The sequence below is a fragment of the Canis lupus genome, chromosome 14 (genome assembly GCF_003254725.2).
Source record: "Canis lupus dingo isolate Sandy chromosome 14, ASM325472v2, whole genome shotgun sequence".
Classification (NCBI taxonomy): domain Eukaryota; kingdom Metazoa; phylum Chordata; class Mammalia; order Carnivora; family Canidae; genus Canis; species Canis lupus.
In genome coordinates this window covers 20,920,732-20,946,214 of record NC_064256.1, presented here as the reverse complement: position 1 = coordinate 20,946,214, position 25,483 = coordinate 20,920,732, and the positions used below count along the sequence as shown (strand labels likewise).

The 25,483-nt window shown below is 39.4% G+C and overlaps 1 protein-coding gene across 10 annotated transcripts in view; it reads right to left on the bottom strand.

The window, feature by feature from the left end:
• The window catches only part of DYNC1I1 (dynein cytoplasmic 1 intermediate chain 1), a 440,266-nt gene that overhangs the window by 116,163 nt on the left and 298,620 nt on the right, over positions 1-25,483 (bottom strand). For all 10 annotated transcript variants that reach the window (XM_035698496.2, XM_049093605.1, XM_025471296.3 and 7 more), the window contains one exon: positions 5,630-5,719. In XM_035698496.2, the coding sequence (XP_035554389.1) occupies positions 5,630-5,719 (90 nt within the window). The remainder of the gene's footprint in view (positions 1-5,629; positions 5,720-25,483) is intronic.

Below are 25,483 nucleotides of genomic sequence, written 5' to 3'. Positions count from 1 at the left end.
TCCCTAGCAGAGTCTCTCGCCCACAGTCTTCCACAACCATCCCCGTCACAATTTCTACCTGGTCACATGGTCAGAAGGACCAGTAGGGTGCGGTCGGCAGTAGCAAAATGTTTTATGTTATTTGTTTCAATTACTGGTATTGCGAAGCCATTGTCCTGCAATATCTGAACTGTCAAGCAGCCCTGATGCACAGCCACAACAGTGGATCTCGAGTCTTTAATGTACATGTCTTCCCTTTTCTGACCTCTCCTTACCTGCCTCAGGCCATGATGCAAGGGGTCTGGAAGGACTCCAGAATTTGTACTTGTATCAGAAACTAGGATTATTATAATGTAGTTGGTTCACACTTTGCAAAATGCTCTCTGAGGTAATATTATAACAAAACATGATTCACCTACTATAGCAGATCATCTCCCCAAACAGTTCATCCTGTAGTTTGTAGTAGCCCTGTACATAGTTAGAAATATTTCTTTGCTGCTGAAGTCTCTAGAGCCATTAATATGCCAGTGTGTACTGAGACTCTCCAGGAACCTCTGTCAATACTTGCTGAGCAGAGGTGCCCACACATTCATTTAAGAAATGGTGAAAGTTACAATGTGTAGATGTAAATCACTGGGACTCTATAAAACCAACTGGGAGTCCAACATTGCCTCTGCCTGTTGCTAACTTTGATTCTTTAATCAACTACAGCTCTCTGAGTAGCAGTTTTATCTATAAAATGGGGGTAGTCATACCTAAATATTGAGTCCCATTTAAGACTTAAGGATAAATATACTGGGCAAATAGATAAATATTCAATAATTAGTAATTAAGTAGTAATTAATTGGTCTTTTTTTCCTAAAACTCCCACAAATGAGGCATTTGAATTTTTTCACCCTTATGTAAGTTCAAGAAAACAGGTAACCAAGCAAAAGGGAAAAAAAAAAAAGCCCTACAAAATGCTAGGTTCATTTTGGTTTGGTAGTACTGTTACATAAATAAATAAGCTTCACCAAGCAAGGTACCACAGGGCCAAGAAGAATGTCTTATTTCAAAAGACTTGTGCAGCCTTAGTTACTATTGATGGATGGCTTGAGAACCCATTTGAAATTAAGTAGAGAAATAGGACTTTTTCTCTTTATTCTTTTTAAAAATAATATTTAAAATATCTATTCTACTCTCTGTTTATCTTTTTGAGTTACTTCTATTTCACCTGTATCTCTCCTTACAGGTCCATTACCTTGAATAAAAAATAGTATCTGTGTCATTTTCTGTAATTTTTTCTTCCCTGTAGCTTATTGTCACTTTGATCTCAGCTTTCAAGACATACAACTTCTTCTCTAAGAGAAACATAAATGGCTGATCAAAGTGTATTTGCAGAGGCCAAGTTCAGGTAGGTGAAGCAGTAGCGTCTCCAGATATGTTTGACAATACAATATTTGGCTTGAAATTAAATTGCTACTGAAGCAAAACAAAGGATATATTTTATATGAAGCTTTGATGTCTAACAGGGATCAAATGACATGATTTGTTAGCACAAAATAATAAGATGCATGTGCAGACAAGTACTTTTTGAAAGTCATAAACAATATTCAACTTAGGAATTAAATAGGGCCATAGTTATTTTTGATAAAACCCCCAAACTTCCCGTATTTCAAATCTTTAAATTGATAAGTGTTGTTACAATGTAATGAAAACATAATAAGAATATCTAGGAACCACGACCAAAAGCTCTATTCAGAGACAAAACATCTCCAGACCTCATATTTCATGGAAGAAAATTGGTTGATTAATGGAATCTGCAAGGTTCAGAATACAAGCCAAACAATTAGAATCAGAATTGTATTACTCCAGGATAGACTCCAAATTCTCCCCGATATATCTCTTTCTGCAGCTTCTCCCTGTCCCTGGCACCTAATAAATTATTTTCAACATGTTCACTGTATAAAAAGGTGTGAATTAATTTAATAGCAAAAGGCATACCAGAGCAAAATATGAACATTGATAATCATTGATTTTTCTTTTTAAGTTGAGCAGAAAATGCTATTATAGCAGGTTTGTTGTTTGTTTTTGCAACACAAAACATGGAGTATTTCTTCCAAGAACTAACAACATTCTATGCACATACAATGGCCTTTTATTTTTTTTTAAAAGAAAGATTTGTTATGAATAGTCAAATGCATGGCTACAACTGACATATAATCCAAATGACAATTTTCATACTTGCCAAAATTTACCTGAACAGTTATATTTAGCTTGATTAACAACTATGAAGCCAATGACCTGAACTCATGAAATCTGAAGTTTAGAAGATGGTCTAAGTCAACGACTTTGTGGTTGCAAGATTAAGATTCAGTATACAGGGGCACCTGGGTGGTGCAGTCAGTTAAGCATCTGCCTTGTGCTCAGGTCATAAACCCAGGATCCTGTGATTCAGCCCTGTATCAGGCTCTCCGCTCAGTGGGGAGCCTGCTTCTCTCTCTCCCTCTCCCTCTGCTGGTCCCCTTGCTTGTGCGTTCTCTCTCTGTCAAATAAATAAGTAAAATCCAGTATACATTTTATTTTAGAGTCTATCCTTTTTCACAGAAATGTTAATTTCTCATTTTGTAAATGAAAATACTTATGTTTGTGTCTTTACGATGATTCTATCCTATTTGTTGTGCTTTCTTGAGTTTTGGGTTTTTTTTATTGACCTTAATAAGTACTTTTTTAGTTTTGTTGTTGTTGCTGTTGTTTATTTTATTTACTATATACTATATATTTTGGTTCAAATTTTGTTTTTTTAAAATATAAAATTCATATTAAAATTCACAATTTATATTGAGTATTTTACAATCTTTCCTCGAGGTCAAAGCTATTTTTAAAATATTCATTTCAGAAATGTCTTGCTTTGTTTCAATGATGCCACTTTGAGTTTCAATATTAAAAAAATTAAATCTTTTAAATATTTTTCAAGAACAAATGTAAAAGACAAAAAATAAAGAAGTAAACCCACATAGCTTAAATATTAAACCTGATTAAGCAGGGACAGTGGCTCTTCTGAGAATTTTACAGTGAAGTCATTTCATAAACAAGAGCAAGAAAACCAAACCAAACTAATAAAGAAGGATATCCTTCTCTGAAGTTAATGTGAGGTTTATGAGTTAATGTGCCTTTACAAGAGTCAAGTTTCCGATTCTGTTTTACACAAAGCTACGAGAACTCTCACATAGAGAAATTTCCTAAAATTTGATTAAAAGCTAAAATGTACCTGCTGTTTTTGCTACTCCATTGTGGAAAAAACAGTGAAAACAGTAAAGTATCAAACCCTTATTTCTTTACTCTTTAGTACATTTTGATACCACACAGGCAAAAAATGTCAAAAGCGAGTGAGCATGGATTTTTTTTTCCCATCTCCCGCTTACCGGGTTCTTTCTTTCTTTCTTTTTTTTTTTTAACTCCCCAAAAGGCCCAGATTTCTCAAAAATGTGTTCCCTGGTTTGAAATCGTGTATGTCAAGTTTCAGCCCAGAGCAAATTTTTACGGCTGAGTAATAAATCCCTGAAACTCAAGGTTCATAAGGGAAGTGCTGACACAGCCCTAACTACTATGTAGCCGTGTGAATGGCGCCACGATTATATCTGCTAGAGATTCTTTAAAAAGTTTGCAAAATACTGTCTTACTTAAAAAAAAAAAAAAGCCAGAGAGAGTTTGATGCCAACATAAACATGCTTTTAACCCATTATGTGCTAATTTGCAGAAAAGCCATTAATAGAGAAAAAAGCACACAGTGCAGCACTACAGGAAATGTACTTCAAACTTCTTTTTGACTTTTAACAGGACTTTAATCAATTCCATGAAGCACAAGTAACAGTTAAAACTAGAGGGTATTTCTGCTCAGAACTTAAGAAGGGGGTTGCAATGCTTTGCCAAAGAAGACAATTTGGGGATTGGTGTGAGGGGGGCAGGAGGGACTCTGTGCCAAGACACACAAGAGACACCCTGGCTCCTTATCACCCAGAACAGCTTAAGGATATTTTGCAAAAGGAAAAACCTTTTATTTATTTATTTTAATAAATCCTGACTTATTTTGCCTCTTGCTACACCTGTGTTAATGATATTCCATTCACCAGCTTCAAAAAAAAAAAGCGTTCTTAGAATTTTAGGCAAAATCTCTTTAATCAAATGTATTAGAACCCCTCAGACAAAATGAACTCCTGTGCCTTCGGTGGATGCCACTGTTCAAGATGCTGAATCTACTCCCTGCCCTTAGTTGTAGCCCAGGACTTAGCAGTAATCAAAATCACTCAATGCCTGAGCAGACTGGAGTAAGTATATATGACCAGTGTGTACCCATTCCTATAAAAGTCCCCAGTGACAACTCTGTGCCACATACTATGCCAGTGTCCACAGGCATCTTTAAAATTTAAACACTAAATGAGCTTCTTTTTTTTTAAAGATTTTTATTTATTTATTCATGAGAGACATAGAGAGAGGGGGGCGGGCAGAGACACAGGCAGAGGGAGAAGCAGGCTTTATGCAGGGAACCTGACACGGGACTCGATCCTGGATCTCCAGGATCCCGCCCTGGGCTGAAGGCAGCGCTAAACCACTGAGCCACCAAGGCTGCCCACTATATGAACTTCTAATTAGACTTGTGTTGTTCTATATTTGGGACACTTAGCAGTGAATGTGGAAAAATCTTTTAAATCTATACCCTGCTTTCATGACTACTTTGTTTGTTAGTAAGAATGACGATTTCAAAATTCTTTTATCTCCGTGGACTGAGAATCTCAAAGGGATACAAAATTGGATTTTGGGGGAATCAGTACCTGTAGTATTTCTTGTTTTGCTTTTTCTTTTTTCTTTTTGCTTTCTTGTTTTTGAGACCCAGTGCTATGACAGGATGATGCCATCATGGTGAAATATACAGTCTTTAGAGTCAACTACAAATCCTGCTTATGCACTTATACAGAATGTATCCTTGGATAAGTTTTTAAACCCCTCTGTTCCTAGTTCTTTATCTGTAAAGAAGGAATAATAATACTATGTGCTTCAAAAAGATATTTTGAGGTATAGATAGTAATATCTGTAAAGGACTTAGAGAGTGCTGACTACACAGCACGCCCTTAATAAATGCTCATGATTATTATCACTGGTGCATGGAAAGGTTGTCCTTCATACAGGTAGAGTCGTGGAAGACAAGTGTGAACAGTATAGTCAACAGTAATGATTGCTGTTAATGTTTCTGTGTAGATCACATGAATAAACTTGAGAATTTATTAACAAAATAATTATATCTGCTTCTTCCCTTTACCGTTATCATTGGTGATATACGATGTAGTAAACCAGGAAACATGACAATGGGCAACAACTCTCTTATTTTATCACTATTTAGTCATAATTTTACTGGAATTGTGACTGGACTGGTTGCTGGAATTGTGGATGGTTTCTATTTTATTTACTTCTATCAGTCAAAAAAATAAATGATTCCTGCTTCAGGGATTACAGTTTATGGCACTAACTGTGACATACTGAACCACCACATAAAACCTTTCACACAGGGAGTGTGCATTTAATTTCTACTTACCAGGATAGCCTCTTATGTTGGTAAACAATAATCACAATAAAATGACGACTAATTTATCTCCCATACCACACCATACCATACCTTCCTTCACCTCCTGCTTTTGGTCTTGATTTTCCAGTTCTGAATCGTGGCCAACTTTAGGTTCTACCATTTCCTCATCTTCCTCGTCCTCTAGAAAAAAGAAAGAGAAAAATGCATTATTTTCTTTCCTTCAAATCAAAGCCTTTGGTTGATGGTGGGAGGTAGGGGCAAAGGGTAAAGTTCCAATCATTTAGGGCAACTTCTAAGTAAATCAGTCCTCAATGAATGCCCAGGATATATGTTCATGAATATATGAATAAATTAACTCCAAAAGGGGCCTCTTTGAAAGTTCCCCCAAGCTGCTGAGAAAACCGCCTGAGTCGGCACCTGCTAACATCCATCTCCAGGCCCTCACCACATGGGATGTCTTGGAATTGCCTCTCTGACCTCTGAAGCTTCTTCAGAGATGACCCAGGAACAGATCTCAAAATGTTTCCACCTGGGGCACAGTCTCCACAGGGAACACCTGCTGTACAGACGACTCATTTCCAATTTAATTCTCACCAAATTAATTTGTTTTTGACCTACAGGGAAGGGTTAAATACAGGTCTGACCCCAGGTCAAATGCCATTGGCAAGTAAACAACCAGGGATTAGATCCCCAAAAGTCACTGCCATTGGCCTGGAAGAAAGCAACCAACCCAAAATGGCATTTACACATTCAGAGCAGCTCATGCATTAATGTGAATTTAATGAGCACCAACAAATGGACCCAGTCTGCTACCACCCCCAGATGTTACAGTGCCCTTCCTGCCCTATGCAAATGTGTGCTCACATGCTCTCAACCTGCCTTTCTTAGAAGGCCCCTTCATAACAGAGTGCTTGAAATCATCAGTCACAACATACAAGATGTAGGGGAGAGTCAAGGTGTCACAAGAAAATCCAGCGTAGAGAAATAAAATGATATAAAAAATTAAAACTTGCTTTCACAGCTTTTAAAATATATTATCTTCTCTCCTGAGTATCATATATTCACTGGACATTATTGATTTCATTGTTTCAAACGGGATTTAAAAGAAATGACTTCACTTACTCCTCGCCCATACATTCATTTTTATATTCATTCATCCATCAAATATTTACAGACTTTCTGTAAGATCTCAAGCTCTGTGGATAGTCTCATTTCCATCATAATAAATCCTGAGATTTACATCAACTCAAAATTTCAGTACCAACCACTTAGAGAATGCATTATAACTGTATTCCTAAATGCCCAAATAAATATCTGTAGCCTGAAAAGCAACTCCAAAAGCCTGACTACATTAAACAAGTGATTGAGGAAGAAATAATCAACTTAAAACATCTGGATGTGTAAAGCATGGCATTGCACTTTAGATATTAAAATTTTTTTAAATGTGAATTTTAACTAGAACAGTACCCTAGGTACACGTGTATAGAATGTGGAACCAACCTCATCACTTTATAACCACACTATATATGTACTAGAAAGAATGTCAAACACTTTTAAGTAAAATGGTCATTTATTATTAACACATGCAATAGAGAATTGCACTTGAAATTTTGAAAAGAACACTGAATCACCCTGATTTTTAGACAAAACTATAAAGTTTTCAACAGTATACCTAAGTCCTTATCCATATATAAAGATACTACTGCTATCTACCCGTTAAATAGGGTATGCTAAATAAATAAATAAATAAATAAATAAATAAATAAATAAATAAGGTATGCAAACACAAACATTTGCATGTTGAAGTCTTAATCCGTAGTATTTCAGAATGTGACTATATTTGGAAATAGGGTCATTACAGATATATTTAGTTAAGACAAGATCAGACTGGAGTACGTGGGGGCACCTAATCTGATATGACTGGTAGCCTTATAAAAAGGGGAAATTTAGACACATATTCACACATAGGGAGAATGCCATGGGGCTGGAAAAGACTGGAATGATGCTTCTACTGGCCAAAGAGTGCCCAAGATTGCCAGCAAGCCATCAGAAACTAGGGAAAAGGCACAGAAATGATTTTTTTCCCTAACAGCCCTCAGAAGGAGCCACTCCCTGCCAATATCCGGATCTTGGGATGCTAGCATCCAGAACTAAGATGTTAAATTTCCACTGTTTAAACCATACAGACTGTAGTACTTTGTTACAGCAGCCCTAGCAGACTAATACAACCAGTAAAATGCCTTTCTTTCAGTACGACTCTATAATCTAGTAGAAGAGATACAAGACCTATATGATAATAATGCCTAAGGCAATCATGAATGCTTTACTTGTAAAATCTAGTTTATCAAAATTTGGTACCATAGCCCTCATTTTCTAGATGTGGAGACAGAGTAAACTGCCCCAACAAAACCTTCAACCATGTCAGACTTCAGGTTTTGTCTGGCTCTGCCTGTTTTCAGATCTATGAGCTTTAACCACCAAGCATAGCACTCCCTCACCCACACCATGACATAAGGCGGCCTTGGACAAAGGCCTAAGGTAGAAGCAGGTACAGTGTTCAGCTGCAGTGTAAGGAAGGGTTTTTATAGGCCCTTCAGGGTGGATATAGCTTGGCCTCAAGAAAACTGCTCTTAAAAAAAAAAAAAAAAAAAGAAAGAAAACTGCTCTTCTACTTCCAAGAGGTGAGTACCTGTAAGGCTCTGCTGTGGAGAAGTTAGATTTCACATCCTTGAGAGCTATAGATGATGGGTTGTTTTATTTATTAAGATACATAGGCTGCATCTAAATTCTAGTTTCATCTTCATTTTGGAATCCATTGCCCTGAGACCAAACCATCAAGGCCTAATACAAAGCCTCACTTCCTCTGGCTACACAGATTCACAAGTTGGGTTGGGAGCAGCACCTCAAGGGAAGTAACTGATCTGGGTTCAAGGCCAGGGTCTACCTCTCACTAGTCCCTTGATTTTATACAATTCATAGAAACTCTCTGAGGCCCTGTTTCCTCATCTGCTGAACTCGGATAATAATCCTTTCTTAAAACACAATGTTGCAAGAATAACCAAATAAAATAATTGAGAGGGATTTGCTTTTTAAACCAAGAGAGTTGGGGATACCCATACAAAGAGGCCTTCAAACAAGTGTTGCATTAGCTTGTGTATCAACCAAGCATTTATGGAGCACTTAACTCTGTACCAGGTGCTGTGAATACAAGAGGGAATAATACAGACCAAAAATAAATAAAGGAATGAATAAAAAATAAAAACATCTCTGTGCTCAAGGAGCTGCCATTTGAGGTGGGGGAGAGAAACCACAAATAAACAAAATATATTGTATCAGATGTTATGAGGAAAGTGGAAGCCAGAAAGGAGGATTTGGGAATGCTGCATGCAAGGGGAGGAAGAGCTGACATTTAAAATAGAGTGGTCAAGGAAGGCCATACCGAGGTGACATTTGAACAAACACTTCAAGGAGGTAAGAGTGAAGCTGTGTAAAGATCTTGGGAAAGACTAATAATAACACATTCTTCCATCTTACTCTGTGGACCCAGGGGGTGTCATGGGTCAAGGTTTAAATTAACTTATTATCAGTTCCACTGACTCCAGAATTATAGAAAATAATTGTGCTTTAATCAGAGCCATCTGTTTGTACATTCGCATCTTCTAGTTCTTAAAATGAAGTCAGTTTCACTGAATGACTTGATTAGTCAGCTTTAAATAGTATCAAGTTCCCACTTTTTGCAGATATAAGGGTCTTTATTTTAAACATTAATTCCTGAAAGAGTCAAAATGCAACATCACAACAGAAAATAGTCTATTGGGGGTGCCTGGGTGGCTTAGTTGGTTAAGCGCCTGACTCAATCTCAGCTTTGGTCGAGATCTCAGGGTCAGGGGGATCAAGCCCCATGATGGGCTCCACGCTCAGTGGGGAGCCTGCCGGAGATTCTCTCTCTCCCTCTGCCTCTGCTCCTCCCTGCCCCCTGCATGTGTGTGCTCTCTCACTAAATAATTTCTTTTTTTAAAGAAAATAGTCTATAAAGTCTTGGCTATACCAGAGGTAGGTTTGGGATAGTGATGTGTTGCTTTATACATGAAGCATGTGGGAAAACCACAGGTTATCTAACTATTTAAATAACTATTTAAATAGAAAATTCTTCCCCAGAGAATATGCTTTTGATGAACTTTAAAAATCCAAATACTTAATATGTTTATAATCTGTGCAAAGTCCCACAATGAAATACTATGAATAACAGAGAAACAAATTCTTAAAAAAATAATACCTGACCTTTTAAAGTGGTTACAAACTAGTTGTAGGCATTAATTTTTAGTGGCCACAGGATTCTTTGTCTATCAGCCTTTTAAAGACACAAAGTAAGTGTTTCAGTAGATTTGTTAAGGAAATAAAACAAGAGACTGGTTCGTTTCTCTGCATACTGATATGTTTGCCTTGCTCAGCACTGAGAGTCTATTTTTCTTTAAGACTCTGGTTTCCTTTCTGGTGCAATTGGAATTACTTCTGTTGAAACGATTTTCAAAACAGTTAAATAACTTTAAAGAAAAGGATTTATGTAGACCCGCTACAGACTACTGATATATGAGTTGTGCCACTAGTTCATACCCGGTTACATTTCCTCTGAGATTGGAGGGAAAAAAAATTACCACCCATGTATGGTTTCCTGTACCAGGTCCACACAAGAAATTAAACTAGTGGTAGAAGTTAATTACCTGTCAGTCCAAGGGGCTAATTTCAAACAATGGTATCTTTTAGACATTTTATTTTATTTAGCACCCAAGTTCTGCCATCGGCAGCTTCTGCATTCACTCCTCTAAAGTTGGGAAAATCTTTGGTAACCACTGTCCTCTTCCTTAGGATTTCCTAAAGGTCTAAGAATGAACAGCTACATGTTCAGCAGCAATCACACGTGACACACTTAGCACAAGGCCTGGCCCTCTGCGTGAGCTCTGGAAGGGTTGTTCACTCTCCCAACCTGCGTTTCAAAATCAAATCAAGGCAATCCATTTACAGATGCTCCAGGCCTCGGACTGTTGATCTGCCCTGATGGCCTCACAGAGCTGGGACTTTGGAAGGAGAGTGCAGTGAACATCCATCACTGTCTGCCAATACTATATCAAAACCCCTTTCTGTCCAGGGGTGTTCCTCTTGTAGTACACGCTGAACCCCTACTTTCTTCTCCCACAGCCCAAGGGGAGACAGCTTCCTGCCCCTCATCTCCCAGTGACCGGAATACAGGCAGGCTCTTAGCAGTGAGACTACATGCTCCTAACTGGGACTTTGTCTTTGGAGCCAGGAGGCGACGCCAAGGGACTAGCAAGGATTAATTTCTGGCAGCATGCCGTAGTAGCAGCAATGTCCCAACATCCTGGCCAGATTGTTCCAGAGGTCCACAGTCTGGGTTCCCTCGGTCTCTGTTCCTTTATAAGCCTATTCCTTCTGCCTCCTGTTGATCCTGTGAGCACCAGATTTCCTTCCAATAAATCTCACCAGAGGTGATGTCAACACCAGATTTCCTTCCAATAAATCCCACTGGACTTAGCGCCGGCTGCCTGCAACCAGAACCCTGAGCAACACAGGGCGGCCCTCTGTGAAGAGAAGGGCTTGTTTTTATAAGGTCAATGGGTTCTCACTTTCCTCTGCTCTCTCAGGGCCTGCAAAGCCCTGGGATAAGAGAGCCTGAGTGCCCAACCCTTGCCCTCGCTGCCCATCTCCTGGCTTTTCATGAGGGGGCTGTGGCCCCTCCATGTGCCACCTCATTGAAGACTACTAAGTCTGGTCAGGTGGAGGAATGTTACAGTGAGCAGAATGGGCCATTTCACACCATCCTTCTTGATTCTAAAGGGCATCTTACTGTTGCCAAAGGGGAAAGTAATACACAAAGCAATACCATGTGACTTTGAATCCGAAAGGCTAAGGACTCTAAAATGCACAATTACTTTATGTATCACTTAGAAAACAATGGCCGCTAACTAAACTATAACCCATCATCAATTCTAATATGAAAAATTGTGAATGCTGGAATTGATAAAATAATTTGTGGCTTAGAAATGAAGAGAAACTAGCTTCCAAAAGATAAAAGGGATGACAAGGACACAGAGTCAGTTCTAAATCAAGCTTGTTACTGTGTTGCTGTTGGTGAACACACTTGGGAGAGATACAAAGGCCCTTTTTGTTTTTTGGGTTTTTTAGATGTTTTCCTTTCAACCCAAGAACAAATACCCTGGCCACTTTTATATAATTCTATCTATAAATATTTCAAATGGTGACTATTTTAAAAACATATTTTTATTTTTTCAATAGAAAAACAGAAAAATTAGGATTGATTTTCAATTTAAAAGATAATTCACTGTAATGGAGGTATTCTTTGCAATTAAGTCCTTGGCCTCATCTTTTCTCATATCAAATGCCACTCTAGATTATACTGTAACCCATGTCTTCCACCATAATCCACAAATTGGTATCTCCAGCCAACATATTCCTTCCAGGCTCCAGATTCTCACATTCCCACAGGCACCTCACATTTGACATGTTCAAAGCAGAATTTCTATCCTCTGTGGAGACCTGCTCCTTTGATTACACTCTCCATCCTGCTAAATAGTACCACCATTCACATGGGTTCACAATTGGACACCAGACTACATACCACCTTCAATTTCTCTTTGGCATTAGGGCCTGCAAGACAGGGACTCTAAGTCCTTTCAATTTCTCACTACCAGTTGTGTTCTCTATTTCTAGTAGTTTCACTTTTTTTTATTTAAACACATCTATGTGTCCTTTCTACACACACACATACACACACACACACACACACACACACACACACACACCCTCTATAATGACCTAAAAATGTTAGTATAAAATCCCTTAACTCCTTCCTGTCTTCTCCACCTTATATTCCATTCTGGATAATGCAGAATCACCCAGTGTACCAGTAGATTCATGCCTCAAGAGCACTGTACAGAAGTTTTTTTGTGTCTGTGTTGGTCTTCCCTTCAATATCCAGGAGGTAATTATTACTAGTCCATGGTGATACAATTCCAGAGCTTTAACACTTCTTCCCAATGTGATTTGTTGATCTTCTTCATTATTCTATCCCTCTACCTTGTATATATCTCTATGACAGCACATCTCAGACCACTTGAAATTAAGATTATGCCTCTATCTCCACAACCAGATGAAAAGTCCTCCAAAGACCTATTCCTGTTAGTATCATCAATGTCAAGTACTGAGACTAGCAAAATCACGAGAGGTGCTTGATCTGGAAAGATAGTTATGAACCACATCTTGTAGGACCCTTGCATGATAGAGCAAGTTTGGACTTTTTTCTGGAGATTAGTATCCCCCTTTTAATAAGCATAAATCTCATTTAGTCCATATCATTTAAAATTTCAAAAGGAAGTCAAGGCACTAGTAATGCCAAATATGGCTTTTGGAACCTTACTTATCTCCTTCCCAGTCAGCCCTTTATACACATTCTAATATATTTAAGAGGTGGCCTGACTCTGGATGAAAATTATTGTTGCTAAACAGCCCTGCAGGGAAACCAGAGCCTTTTAAAAACAAAAGAGAGAAGGTCTGACTTTATGTAAGAATATGGAAGCAATGGAGGCTGGAGAGGATTAGGGAAGCCTGGAATGAGGGAGACAGTAAGAAGGTAAACCATAGCCGTAGGCCAATAGATGATGAGAATTTGACCTAGGATGGTTCAGTTGCCAGTGGGCGTGATGAACTGGACTGAATTTAGACATGTATTTATACAGCAGACAGTGAGGGCTCTCGTACAGAACTCACTCAAGTCACCCTATCCTTGGACCAATTCTGTGTACAGTTAGCCAACTTTGCCAGGAGTCCAAAGAGAGCCACCCTCCCGATATGTATCACAGCGGCCAAAATAAAGTATAACATGCACCACTGAATGCTTACACAAACCAAGGTGAGCGCCTCTGTGCTTTAAAAATATGCAGGAAAGACATATTTTGTGGGATTTTCAGTAAGCACTTTGTTAAATATACTACACGCTAATATTTAAAAAGCCTTCACTTTCTGGTCTAGAAAAATCTGGCCAGAGTAAAGAAAACATACATTTCTCATCATACAGAGCGCTCCTGTTAACACTGTAGGCCACATCAGTTCTCTCCTAAGGCTCTAACATGACAGTACTTGGAAAGGGTACTTCCTGGTGGAATGACACCCAAGGCATTGCAAATGGGAGGAAATGAAAGCAAATGTTCAAAATGAGAGAGGAAGCCAAAGAATAGTACTTTTTAGCAGCTGTTTCTGCAACTCATAACTGCTGATATATAATATTGTGCAGTAAATATGTGTTGAATCAAGCTGACATGGATTAGCCAGCTCATATGGAAGGATGGAGACCAGGAAGAGAACAATGCCCTTTTCGGAGGTGTCCAGGCAGGAATCCATGGGTATCTAGAGCATTTGCTATTTGGTTATGGGAAGGCTTGATTGACCTGTATTTCCATAAATTTTCCTGCTTAAAAACCTTGAATGGCTCCTCAATGCCTAAATTAGCTCAGCATTTAAGGCCCATCCCCAGCTCACCTGAACTTAATTCTCTAATGTTGCTTAGAGCAGACTAGCTCTTGACCCTACTATGTATGAAATAGGACAAGTTTGTTGTCATTCTCCATCCTCCCCCTCTCTAGTCTTTTATATTTTTCAGGTGCCTGTCTCTTCAAGCTTTCTCAGGAAGTCATGAAATCTTCAACCTCAGATGAGAGTGACTGGATGAAGTAATTCACACCAAAGGATTAGAGAATGGTGAACCAAATAAATTAATTTCTAATGGCACACTACAGCAGGACCTGGAAAAGAGGAAAATTTTAAAAGAGCACGGCTGATGCTCAAATCATTCCTCTGTCTTGCATTCTTGGAAGCAGAACCATCCACTGCACAACTCCAGAAGACAGCATTCCCCTTGTGCTCTATGTGAATATGTGAACAGGGCCTCCTGGAGTTGTATAGAGCATAGACTTAGCAGCTTTATGGTATAGTGGTCTACACACACACACACACACACACACACACATTCGGCAATAAATCGAAACACTTGCGAATGTAGTTGTTAATTCTATCTCTTTGCATCTCCTACCTCCAGCCTTTCTCAATGCCAAACCTTGCTATAAACAGCACCATCAGATTAAAACAGAACTGGTTGTGTAAATGTCCTATTGAAAGCCTTGACAGTTCTCATCACATGCAGAATGAAAGCTGGATTCCTTGGCTACATCTTCAAGTCCTCTAGGGTGTGGCCCCAGCATGTGCTTCCTGCCTGCATTTCCTCTACTGATACTGTGTCTGCTGCACAAACTTCCACATTCCATCTACCCTTTGGTTCATGTTTCTCCCTCGGCTAAACTCTCTCCTTCCCTTCCTTTTACAAAATATGAGCATCTAATAACGTGGCAGATGCTATTCCAGGTGCTGGAGACAAAGGCAGTGAACAAAACAGATAAAACTTCCTGCCTTCATGGAGCTTGCACTCTAGTAGAGGAGAGAGAGAATGGACAAGATAAGCAAGAAGAGTATATAGTAGGTTAGGGAATTTCAAGAGCCATGGAGAAAAGCAAAAGCAAGGAAGGGAGGCAGAAGTGGCAGGTATCACAATTTTTACACAGGTAGCTGGAGAGGTCCTCACTGAGAGATGGCATTCAAAAACAAGCCCCAAGGAACTGAGGGACCAAGCCTTCTGGATACTTGGGCAAAGCATTCTAGATAGGCGAAACAAAAGCACAGGGGAAAAAAAAACAAAACAAAACAAACAAAAAAAAAAACCAAAACCAAACCAAAACAAAACAAAAAACAAGAAACACCACAGGGGCAAGATTTTGCCTGGACTGCTTGAGACCTCAAATACCTTCACATCTTCCCATGTGTAAAATCCAGCTGTACTTCAAGATCTGATCCAAATAACCACCCCTCCCTGCTCCACCAGCTCCCCAAATCTCTCCTGTTCTCCTTCTTCGGGAGGGATTTCTTCCTCATTTAGCCCTTCAAAGCACTGCAGTTGGGTCTCTCCTAACACTGTTTTCTCATCCAAAAAACTAGCATGTTTAAAATGATGGCGTTTCTCACTGTCTACTTTATCTACTATGTGTTTAAGAAGGACATCTCTGTACATTTATGAGTTTACGTCTCTACCCAAGACTCGACATTTCTTGGGAGTAGGACGCATTAATTACTCATAGTTATTTACCCCAGTATGATTGTTAAGTATTTTTCACTGCTTTAAATGTTAACAATCTCACTTCTTCAGTAGTTCTAAAGAGCACATTTTTCCAGTGGTTTCTCATTGTTTTATTTATTTATTTAGTTAGTTAGTTAGTTAGTTAGTTCCTCATTGTTTTAACTGGATTACAAATCTCCTCAATTCAATCTCAACTTCTAAGGTTCCTTTCCTTGATCACTAGGTTTTGTCATCATTGACAGCAACAAATTTCAAAACTTATCCAGAGACTCTGTATACTTATTGTGAGGCTCATGGTCCTTTATTTTGTTTCTTGTCCTGGTCACTGCTCACTAGATATTTACTCATCACCTAATGTATGCTCAGATCTGTCCTAGGCATCATGGAAAAACAAGAGCTATTAATTTATCGGGTCATAGATGTCAAGTTTTGTGGTAAATGTTTTATGTCCATTAGCCTATTTAATCCTCATAATAACTCACTGAGGCAGACAAAATGAGTTCTCTCTATACATGAGGAAGCTGGGCTTACACAGGGAAGATGATCTGACTCAGGTCACAGAGCTAGAGGAAGCAACAGAGCCAACATTCAAACCTATGTTTTCACAACTCCCAAACTCTCCCAATTTCCTGCTAAATTCTACTAAATACTATAAAGGAAGAAAAGGGAACTGTAATAGACATCTGTGGCTTGACCACCCAGAATACACCATCCCACTTCTTGGAAATACAGTCTCTCTATTCTTCTTTGGTGCACCCATCCTTCCCTGCTCCCAGTTAAATAAATTCTACTTAAGATTTAGGGGATAACTTTGTATCTGGGCAATGGTCAATGAGACTTAAACTCAGTATTTTCTTTGGTCATCAGTAGAATGACCGTATAATCTAGTGTCCAAAATGGGATACTTCTGAGAGGGAATGAGAGGCCAATGGATATTTAAACAGGGCAGGCAGGTATGAATGAGGATGGTCTGGGCAAACTGGGATGTGTGGTCACCCTTTACTACAGGCAAGTGGATACCTCCCTTATATTGGATTGCATGACTGTTCTGGCTAACCCAGGACACATGGTCACTCTCACCATCTGGGAGGTAGATTCCTCTCCTCCACTGGACTGGTACTATACTGATGTGGAACTGAAGCTCTTCTGCCTCCCCATATGGAGCATGAATGAGAATCAATAATGATCCTGCTTCAACCAAGAGATGGATAGTGGTAACTCACAGTTGGAGACCTAAAATGAGCAGTAGCTGAAGCCAGCATGTGTCTAGAATCTAGGGCCTTGATTTTTATTTATACAAGCCAACAAACTTCCTTTTGGCTTAACTGATTATTCTGGGTTGGTTTCTCATCCAACCCAGATAAGTACAAATGGTCAATTACTAATAATTATGAAGTACCTATTTTGTGTTCTGTGTTTCCTCTACATGATTTCTTGTGGCACACACACTGTCCTGCGCGGTAGCAGAGAGGTCAAATGCATGAGTCCTGTGCCACACTGCTCAGGTTCAAATCCTGCTTTTACCATGTAGTAGCAGCCTCTGACTACTTAATTAACTCCTTGAGCCTCGGTTTCCTTAGCTGTTGATTACAGAATTATTCTCCTTGGATAATGATTTTTTAGTTGCTTAATATACTTAAAGCACATTTTACAGTATTGATGAGGAAACTGAGACTCAAAGAGGTTACACAATCTGCTGAAAGCTAACCAGCTACTAAATTATAAAGGCAGACTCCAAACCCAAGATTCTGAGGTTCCAAATTCCATTCCATTTCAACACTGTGTCCACACCACCTCCCACCTGCTTGAGCGAGGCTCTAAGGGATGGTGATGTCTCAATGGGTTTGGAGGAGAGAACAGGCGTGGCCAGAGGAGAATAAAGTTCATGAAGTAGCAAATGGCTTTGCAGCACACCTGAAAACAGAGCTGCCACTCATGTTCTACCAGACAGACCTCAGCTTCTCGTTCCTTGCCTCTTCCAGTTTCTGCATGGCTTTAGCAATGTGAGGAGGCTGCTTCACAATCCATGTGTAGAGACGGAACTGTTCCCATTTACTTCAGGGAGGTCTGCACAGTCTTGTTTTCTCCAGGACAAGATCATGCCTACAAGGATGTACCCTACTCCAGTTCATACTGCATGGGTTACACCCTTCCCTTGCTGATCCTGCTTCAACCAAGCCAGCCTCCCAGCCTTTTCTTGATCTTGCTGAGAACTCTCACATCTCATGGCTTTTGTGTGCTATTCCCTCTCCCAGGAATTCTCTTTACTCAAATACTCAGATGTCTTCTTCATGACATTTTAAGAGTCCATGTGCAAATGTCACATCATCCATGAAGTCTTGCCTATGCTACCTATATAATATAGCAACGCGTCTTGCCCCATTCTGCCCTGACGCCCGACATTTGTTTTTCTCTTACCCTGATTTTTCCCCCTCTCATCGCATTGATAACTAACTGATTTTGTACATTTATTTATGTATGTATTTACTGTCTGTCTGCCACCGCTATAACAGGAATGCTACAATGTCAGTGACTGTGACTCTGCTTTACCTGAAGCACCTAGAAAAGAGCTAGGTATGTGGGAGGTGGCAGTAAGTATCTGTTGCATGGTGACATGACTGAACACACAAAGAAGAGAAAGCAGCACTGGTCCTCAAACCAGAATGTGATTCCTGAAGGTAACAGAGTGGCAGAGTGGCAGTCCCTGTTATGGAGATCAGGATTCCTCCTACCCCACTACCACCTTGTCATAAGACGCTTATGGACCCAACAGATATTGTTCCTTGAAATGAGAATTAGCTATCTCTTTAGAATCTGTAGTCTCTAGAAAACGGAAATGAGATTGAGAACTTTTTATTTCAGCATTTTCTTGTTCTGGTGTTCAGTCCCCAGTCCAGAGAGAACTGATATATTTTCCATCTGGAAATACATCAAAATTCATCACAGTTCAATTCTAAGGGAAGATCATTAGCACATTTGTTTGCTTTTATCCTGGCATTAACAACTCTATTTGGGGCTAAATTATTTCCCCTGGTTTCAACGTCAAGTTTTCCCATTGGCTCAAATATGAAGTCCCTTGTCTGTCAGTGCAATAATTTTCTATTAATTATAAAAGAAGAAAGCTGGCAGTTTGAGAGTCTTAAGGGAAGCATTTGTCTAATCCAAGAAACTGATTTTCCAGTTACTTGGACTAAGTACAACTCTCAGTTGTGGTCAGATTCACAGATTTCAAAGTGCCCCTTGTTTTTACTTTCTGGTCAGTCTAGACAGACATGGTTCTTTCCTTCATTTTTCAAGCTGCTGAAACACCAAGTTGGTCAAAAAAATCTGAATCTCTAGGGAATAAATGGAGCAGCCCTTCACCAGAGACTCCATAACTTTCTCTTGAACACCCATCCAAATAGAACAACCTTGGTGGTGCTAGGGGAGATTTCACGTCAAAGGCTTAGTGTGAATGTACAAATGATGCTATGACAACAGAACTAATGACCACTATTGACCTATCCAGAATGGAAAAATAGTCAAGAGGTTAGAGCATGCAGTCTTGAATTTTTTGGCTGTTCTCAGTTATTTCAGTTTCATGCTGGGTGTCTTAACCCAAACAAAATTGCCCTTTTAAATAATAATTCTATTCATTATAACTGGACACATGTTCTTGAGAACCTGTTATGTGCAAAGCATAGGCTATATCTCAGGTGGGCCACAGAAAAGAATCTAGAGAGATGCTTGAACTCAAAGAGGTTGGCATTTGAGCAGGGGAATGACAACGGTATGTAAATGTCTACATGAGAAGACAGAATGCTTGGAGAAGTGCCACAGGAATTCAGTAGGAATCAAGTTAACTGCTGGCAGGGAGAGTATAGGCAGAAGGAGGAGAAGGGGAAGTAGATTTTTTATGGAGTTTAATTTTAGTTGGATCTTGAGGAATGGTGGCACCTAGACAAGGATGTAGAGAGAGGAATGCAGAGTATCATTCCAAGAATATGAAAGAGCATTGCAAATGTATAACAATGGAAAGATGAGTAAATATCATGATAAATACCAGGATTAGTGGGGTCATACACATTTGCTACTTGATCCACTCAGCTCTGTTGAGCAGAAGCACTGTAAATCCACATGGCTTCAACTAACGTCAAAGAGGGTTAAGGACCCTAGATGCTAAGCAGTGCATGATCCAGGAGGATGATTTTCCCATCAGAAATTTTGAGGTAGGAAAATTACCTACACATTTCTTCCCCAGAGATAACATAGGGACAACATGATCACATGATCTTATTCATGACCTTTTGTTATATGATAAGCAAAAGATAGGTTTCTAAGTTCCTGTGAGATTTATTTTTTCATCTGTAAATCAGGGATGCTAATTAATATCTGCGCTACTTATACAACAAAGTTCTTGTGAAAAACAATGAGATAATGGATATAGAGATGCTTTGTCAGTGGTTAAAGGGCTCTAAGGTGTTAGTTATTAAAGTCAGGTAATTGTAATAATAATAATGTCCAATGGCCCACCCAGTCACAAAAATGTGCAAGGTTGGAAGAAGATTATGCAATAGAAAAGAGAAGAGAGACATTCCAGTTAGGACTCATCACAGAAACAAAGGGCAGGGAAGCTCCACAGAGACAGCTATTGTTGGGTTGTGGTAAGATTTGGGGATGAAGAGTATAAAGCATCTCACGCATTACCAACAGAAGAGAAAATATAGATTCAAATTATGTGAGACAGAGTCTGAGTCTTGTCGAGACTAGAGAGAGTATGTCAGCCATGGGTCATTAGACAAGCATTTGGGTAGATGGGGCTTCCTGCAGGCATGAGCTAGGCTTCAGAGAACAGGTAAGAGTAAGATGGGCAATGGGAAGGGTTGCCCATATTATCTGTATTATCCATAATATCTAGGTGAGATGTTCTGGGTTTCCATTCCACCCCATGTTTCCTTCTTTAAAAGCACATGAACAATAAATTCAGTATTGACTTCTCTTTGCACTCCCAGTGCTTGGGCCATAAAAGGACTCCTTACTTCTGGGCTGAATCATTCTGGGTGTATTGTGAAGGAAGATGTGAAGTCAGGAAAGAATGAACACACACTTCAGGGTGGAGGAAGAAAACTGTGATGAGGGAGCAGTGGACAAAAGTGGTGGTAAGGCAGGAAGCTATGTGATAGCTTGAAATCTAGGCTAAGGCTTTGGGTTTTGATGGAGCAGTGAGAGTAGGGAAACCACTAGATTTAAAAATAAACATTACCCAGTAGCAGTACTGAACAGGCTACAGCTTCAGCCCTAGCTAAAATCCAGTCTTCAGGTGGACCAACAAAGAAGAAAAAAAGAAACAGAGCCACTATGATTTGATCATGGTGATCTACTAGAATAGATTTTTTTCTACCACACATGCCAATCTTCACTCTTGCCCCTGGCTTCTATTGAGGCAGCTTCACGGCTTTGAAATATAACTTATTATACAAGAAGGCTTTGTCATCATCTTCTGCCATTCCATGTTGTCCCTAGAACTTTCACAGAATCACAAAGATATACACCTAAACAGATCCATAAAGAGCTAAGGAAGTATTCTTGGAAAATTGAAAGGCAAAGTGTATAAACCACATAGCAAGGTGCTCAGAAAATTAGACCAAAAACTAGGTAAATGGGCATTACCATTCTTATTTTCTTCTTTTTCTCCTCTTCCTTCTTGCCCTCCCCCTCCTCCCTTTCTTCCTCCTCCTTCCTACTGACCTAGTCTTTTCTTTCTTTTAAATTATTTTTTATTAAAAAAATTTTTTTTATTGGAGTTCAATTTGCCAACATATAGCATAACACCCAGCTAGCCTTTTCACTTAATGGATGAGCTATCCATGGAGTTCAAGGCTCTGCCCAAGTTGCACCGCCAGTGAATTAGAGCTTGGATTGAAACTCAAGTCCGCCAACTCTCTCCCCAGAACTCTCCCCTCTCCTTATGCTGTAGCAGCAAGACTGTCATCGAGAGAAAAGAAAGCCCCAATTCCAATCAGATTTGAAGCAGAAATGCACCTCTGCAGAGGATTATCTGACACACTCTCTTCAAGCTTTACCTGTCAAGATGGCTACTACTTCATTTATTTATCACCCCTCTCAAATCCAATTTTTTCTTTATGAATGAAGTCATTAAACCATACAAAGTCATTAAAACACCCTCGTGGCTTCCAGCCAAGCCATTTCAAACCATCAAATCCTCACTTCTAGAGCCCATACTTGGCAGAGGGAAGTTTGCAAGCACAACTATGTACCATTAAAATTCGGAGATTCTTTTTGGACAGGTTAATTACACCTAATCACTCAAACAGTTCTGGACAACGCAGAGTTTTGCATCTGGGTCTGAGCCTGCTGTGGTCTTACAGGCTTGGCTGCCTCTGTTCATCTGCAGAGGAACTTCCTTCCCTGCTTTGTGCAGAGTCAAATATGGGCCTTTTAAGGTAAAGTGAAACATTCTGGATCCTCATTATCGGCAGCTGATGGGGACCAGCTAAGAGAGAGCATTTCATGCTGACATACACCAAATACCTCATGTTTTCCTCACTATTTTATTTCCCCTTTACCTGGAAGTAAGGAAAGCAAGTTGGCGAAAAGAGTTTTCTATAAGGCAGGGAGACAAGAACAAGGAAGGCCAGTGGCCGTTTTCTTCCAACTCCTTTTTGTGGTGTTAGTTTAACCCTCCCATACTGTTGCCGAGATTGTTCTAAAATGGAATTTGTGACCTGAAATCTCCTTGCTTAAAATCCCAGCATTTCTTCATTCTTCACATATGATAAAGTACAAACTTCTTAGCCTGGCATAGAAAATCTCCTATGATTAATTCCTCACCTGGTTTGTCATCCTTATGTTGAACTACTCCCCTAGCACAGGCTACATCACAACCATTTAATTGATATGCACTTGCCCACGGGAGGCCGTATGTGGGAATGGTTCCTAGTTCAAGCTCTGGAGTTGGGCTGCCTGGGCTCAGGAATGCTATACTGTATCACTCCAGAGGGGCATTCTTCACATCGTGCCTAACATTTACTGAGCACGTAATGAGTGTTATGTGTAATTGTTCCTAATGGTTGTCTCACTTAATCCTTACAAAAACCTGGTGAGTAGGTACTACAATTAGCCCCATTTAACAGGTGAGGAAAGTAAGGCTCAGAGAAGTTAGAGCCAAGCCAGTTCATATAGCTGGTAGACTATAAAACTGAGATTATAAATGCAGGTCAAATTTAATTTTGGGTTTTAATCAGTCTATCTTATTGTTCTTTACCCCAAAGTGAACTTCCTAGAATTCCTAGAATCTAGCAAAAATCTAGATTCTTATCTTTGGGATTAAGAACCAATGATCCAGCTAAACCAGAACTCTGGGATCCATTAGAAATGTCCCTTCTATGTCAACTGTCCATATTCAATCAATTGATAGATCTACTTCTCTCTCCTTCTCCTTAACCTATTGCCATGGCCTTGTTTTAGGTCCCTATCAATTTCTCTTGCCTTACTGCAGCTCTCTCCTTAGTGGACTATTTCTGGTCTGAGCCCTTCCATTTAACTCCTATGATGTTCCTGAAAGGAGCTGCCAAGAGGTCCTTCCCTGTCCCTACTAAAATCCTGCCAGTGCATTTCCACCATGGCTTCAGGCTCAGCATCCAAAGCCCTGCAAGGTCTGGCTCTGACTCTTTCACTTCATTTTACACCCCACCCCAAGGATCCCTTTGTTCAGGCATTCAGAGCCTCTTGCAGTTCTCCGTATTATAGTACTTCATCCCTCTGAGTCTTCATACACATTGTTCTCTCTGTCTGGAACATTCTTGCCTTCTTCATCCAATTTACTCCTATTCATCCTTCAAAACATAGCTTTATAGCTTCAACTTCACCTCCTCTGGAATGCTTTCCCCTGATTCCTATTTTGATTTCGCTGTTTTTCCTCTGTGTAGAGAAACCTAGCCATTAATCATTTGTAACTGATGATTGTCTGTTTTCACTATAGTCTAAACAAGAGCAGTAATGATTTCTTTCTTAGTGTCAAAACGTGGTTAAATGCCTGGCATGTAGTAGATGCTTAATAAATATTTCTGCATGTTAAATTAACAGACAAGTTCTTTATTTTATTTTATTTACATTCAGTTAATAAACATAGGGTGTATTATTAGTTTCAGAGGTAAGTTCAGTGATTCGGCAGTTGCATATAACATCCAGTGCTCATTACATCATGTACCCTCCTTAATGCCCATCACCCTGTTATCCCATCTCCCAACCCTACCCCCCTCCGGCAACCTTCAGTTTGTTTCCTATGGTTAAGAGTCTTGGTTTGTCTCCCTCACTGATTTGGTCTTGTTTCATTTTCCCCTCTTCCTCTGTGCTCCTCTCTTTTGTTTCTTAAATTTCACATATGAGTGAATTGATATGATAACTGTCTTTCTCTGATTGACTTATTTTGCTTAGCATAATACCCTCTAGTTCCATCCACGTCATTGAAAGTGGCAAGATTTCATTTGATGGCTACTATGTGTGTGTGTGTGTATACACACACACATACATACATATATATGTACATATATACACACATATATATATGTATACATGTATATATAACATACACCAAACACCTCATGTTTTCCTCACTATTTTATTTCCCCTTTACCTGGAAGTAAGGAAAGCAAGTTTTATATATATACAAAACTCTCATCTTCTTTATCCTTCATCTGTCAGTGGACATCTCAGCTCTTTCTATAGTTTAGCTATTATAGATATTGCTACTATAAACACTGAGGTGCAGATGCACCTTCAGATCACTACATTTATATTTTTTAGATAAATACCTAGTAGTACAATTGCTGGGTAGTAGGGTAGCTCTATTTTTAACTATTTGAGAGACCTCCATACTGTTTTCCAGAGTGACTGTACCAGTTTGCATTCTCACCCGAAGTATAAGAGGGCTCCCCTTTTTCCACATCCTTACATCTGTCGTTTCCCGACTTGCTCATTTTAGCCATTCTGACTAGTATGAGGTGGTATCTACTTGTGGTTTTGATTTGTATTTCCCTGATGCCAAGTGATGTTGAGCATTTTTTTTCTTGTGTCTGTTGGCCATTTGTATGGACAGATTCTTTAAGGCACATCTTAGGACAGAGGCAATGCCAATTCTTATTAATACATTTTAAATATAACTTATCTTCAAATTCTCTACATGGCAAAAATTGTCATTTGATTGGCTCAGAAAATTCATGGCCAGAAAAAAAAGTTTTGATTGCTTTGTTTAGAACTCAAATGAATGTCTCCTACAAGTGGTGCTATACATAGTTTGGTTGTAACATGATGTATACATTCCTTAATCATTTTCCCAGAGACTCCTAAAACAAAGTCACCAGATCTTCTGAGAAATAACAGCACATCTGGAATCCTATGAGAGTCTCCATATGGTAGTGGTTCTCAATCCAAGGTGATCTTCCCCCCCCAGGGACATTGGGTAATGTCTGGAGATGTTTTTGGTTGTCACATCTGGGGGTGGTTGCTCCTGGAATCTAGTAGGTAGAGGCCAGTGATGCTGTTAAACATTCTAAAATGCACTGAACAGCCCCCCACAGAGGACTTAAGCAGCCCCAAATGCTAAAAGTGCCAAGGTTGAGAAATCCTGGCTTGCCATGTATCAGATCCACACACTCTCTGAACATACACATCTGTAACTGTAACTCTAAGGGACTGCCCATACTTCTTCCTTTCAGTGGTAGCTCTCA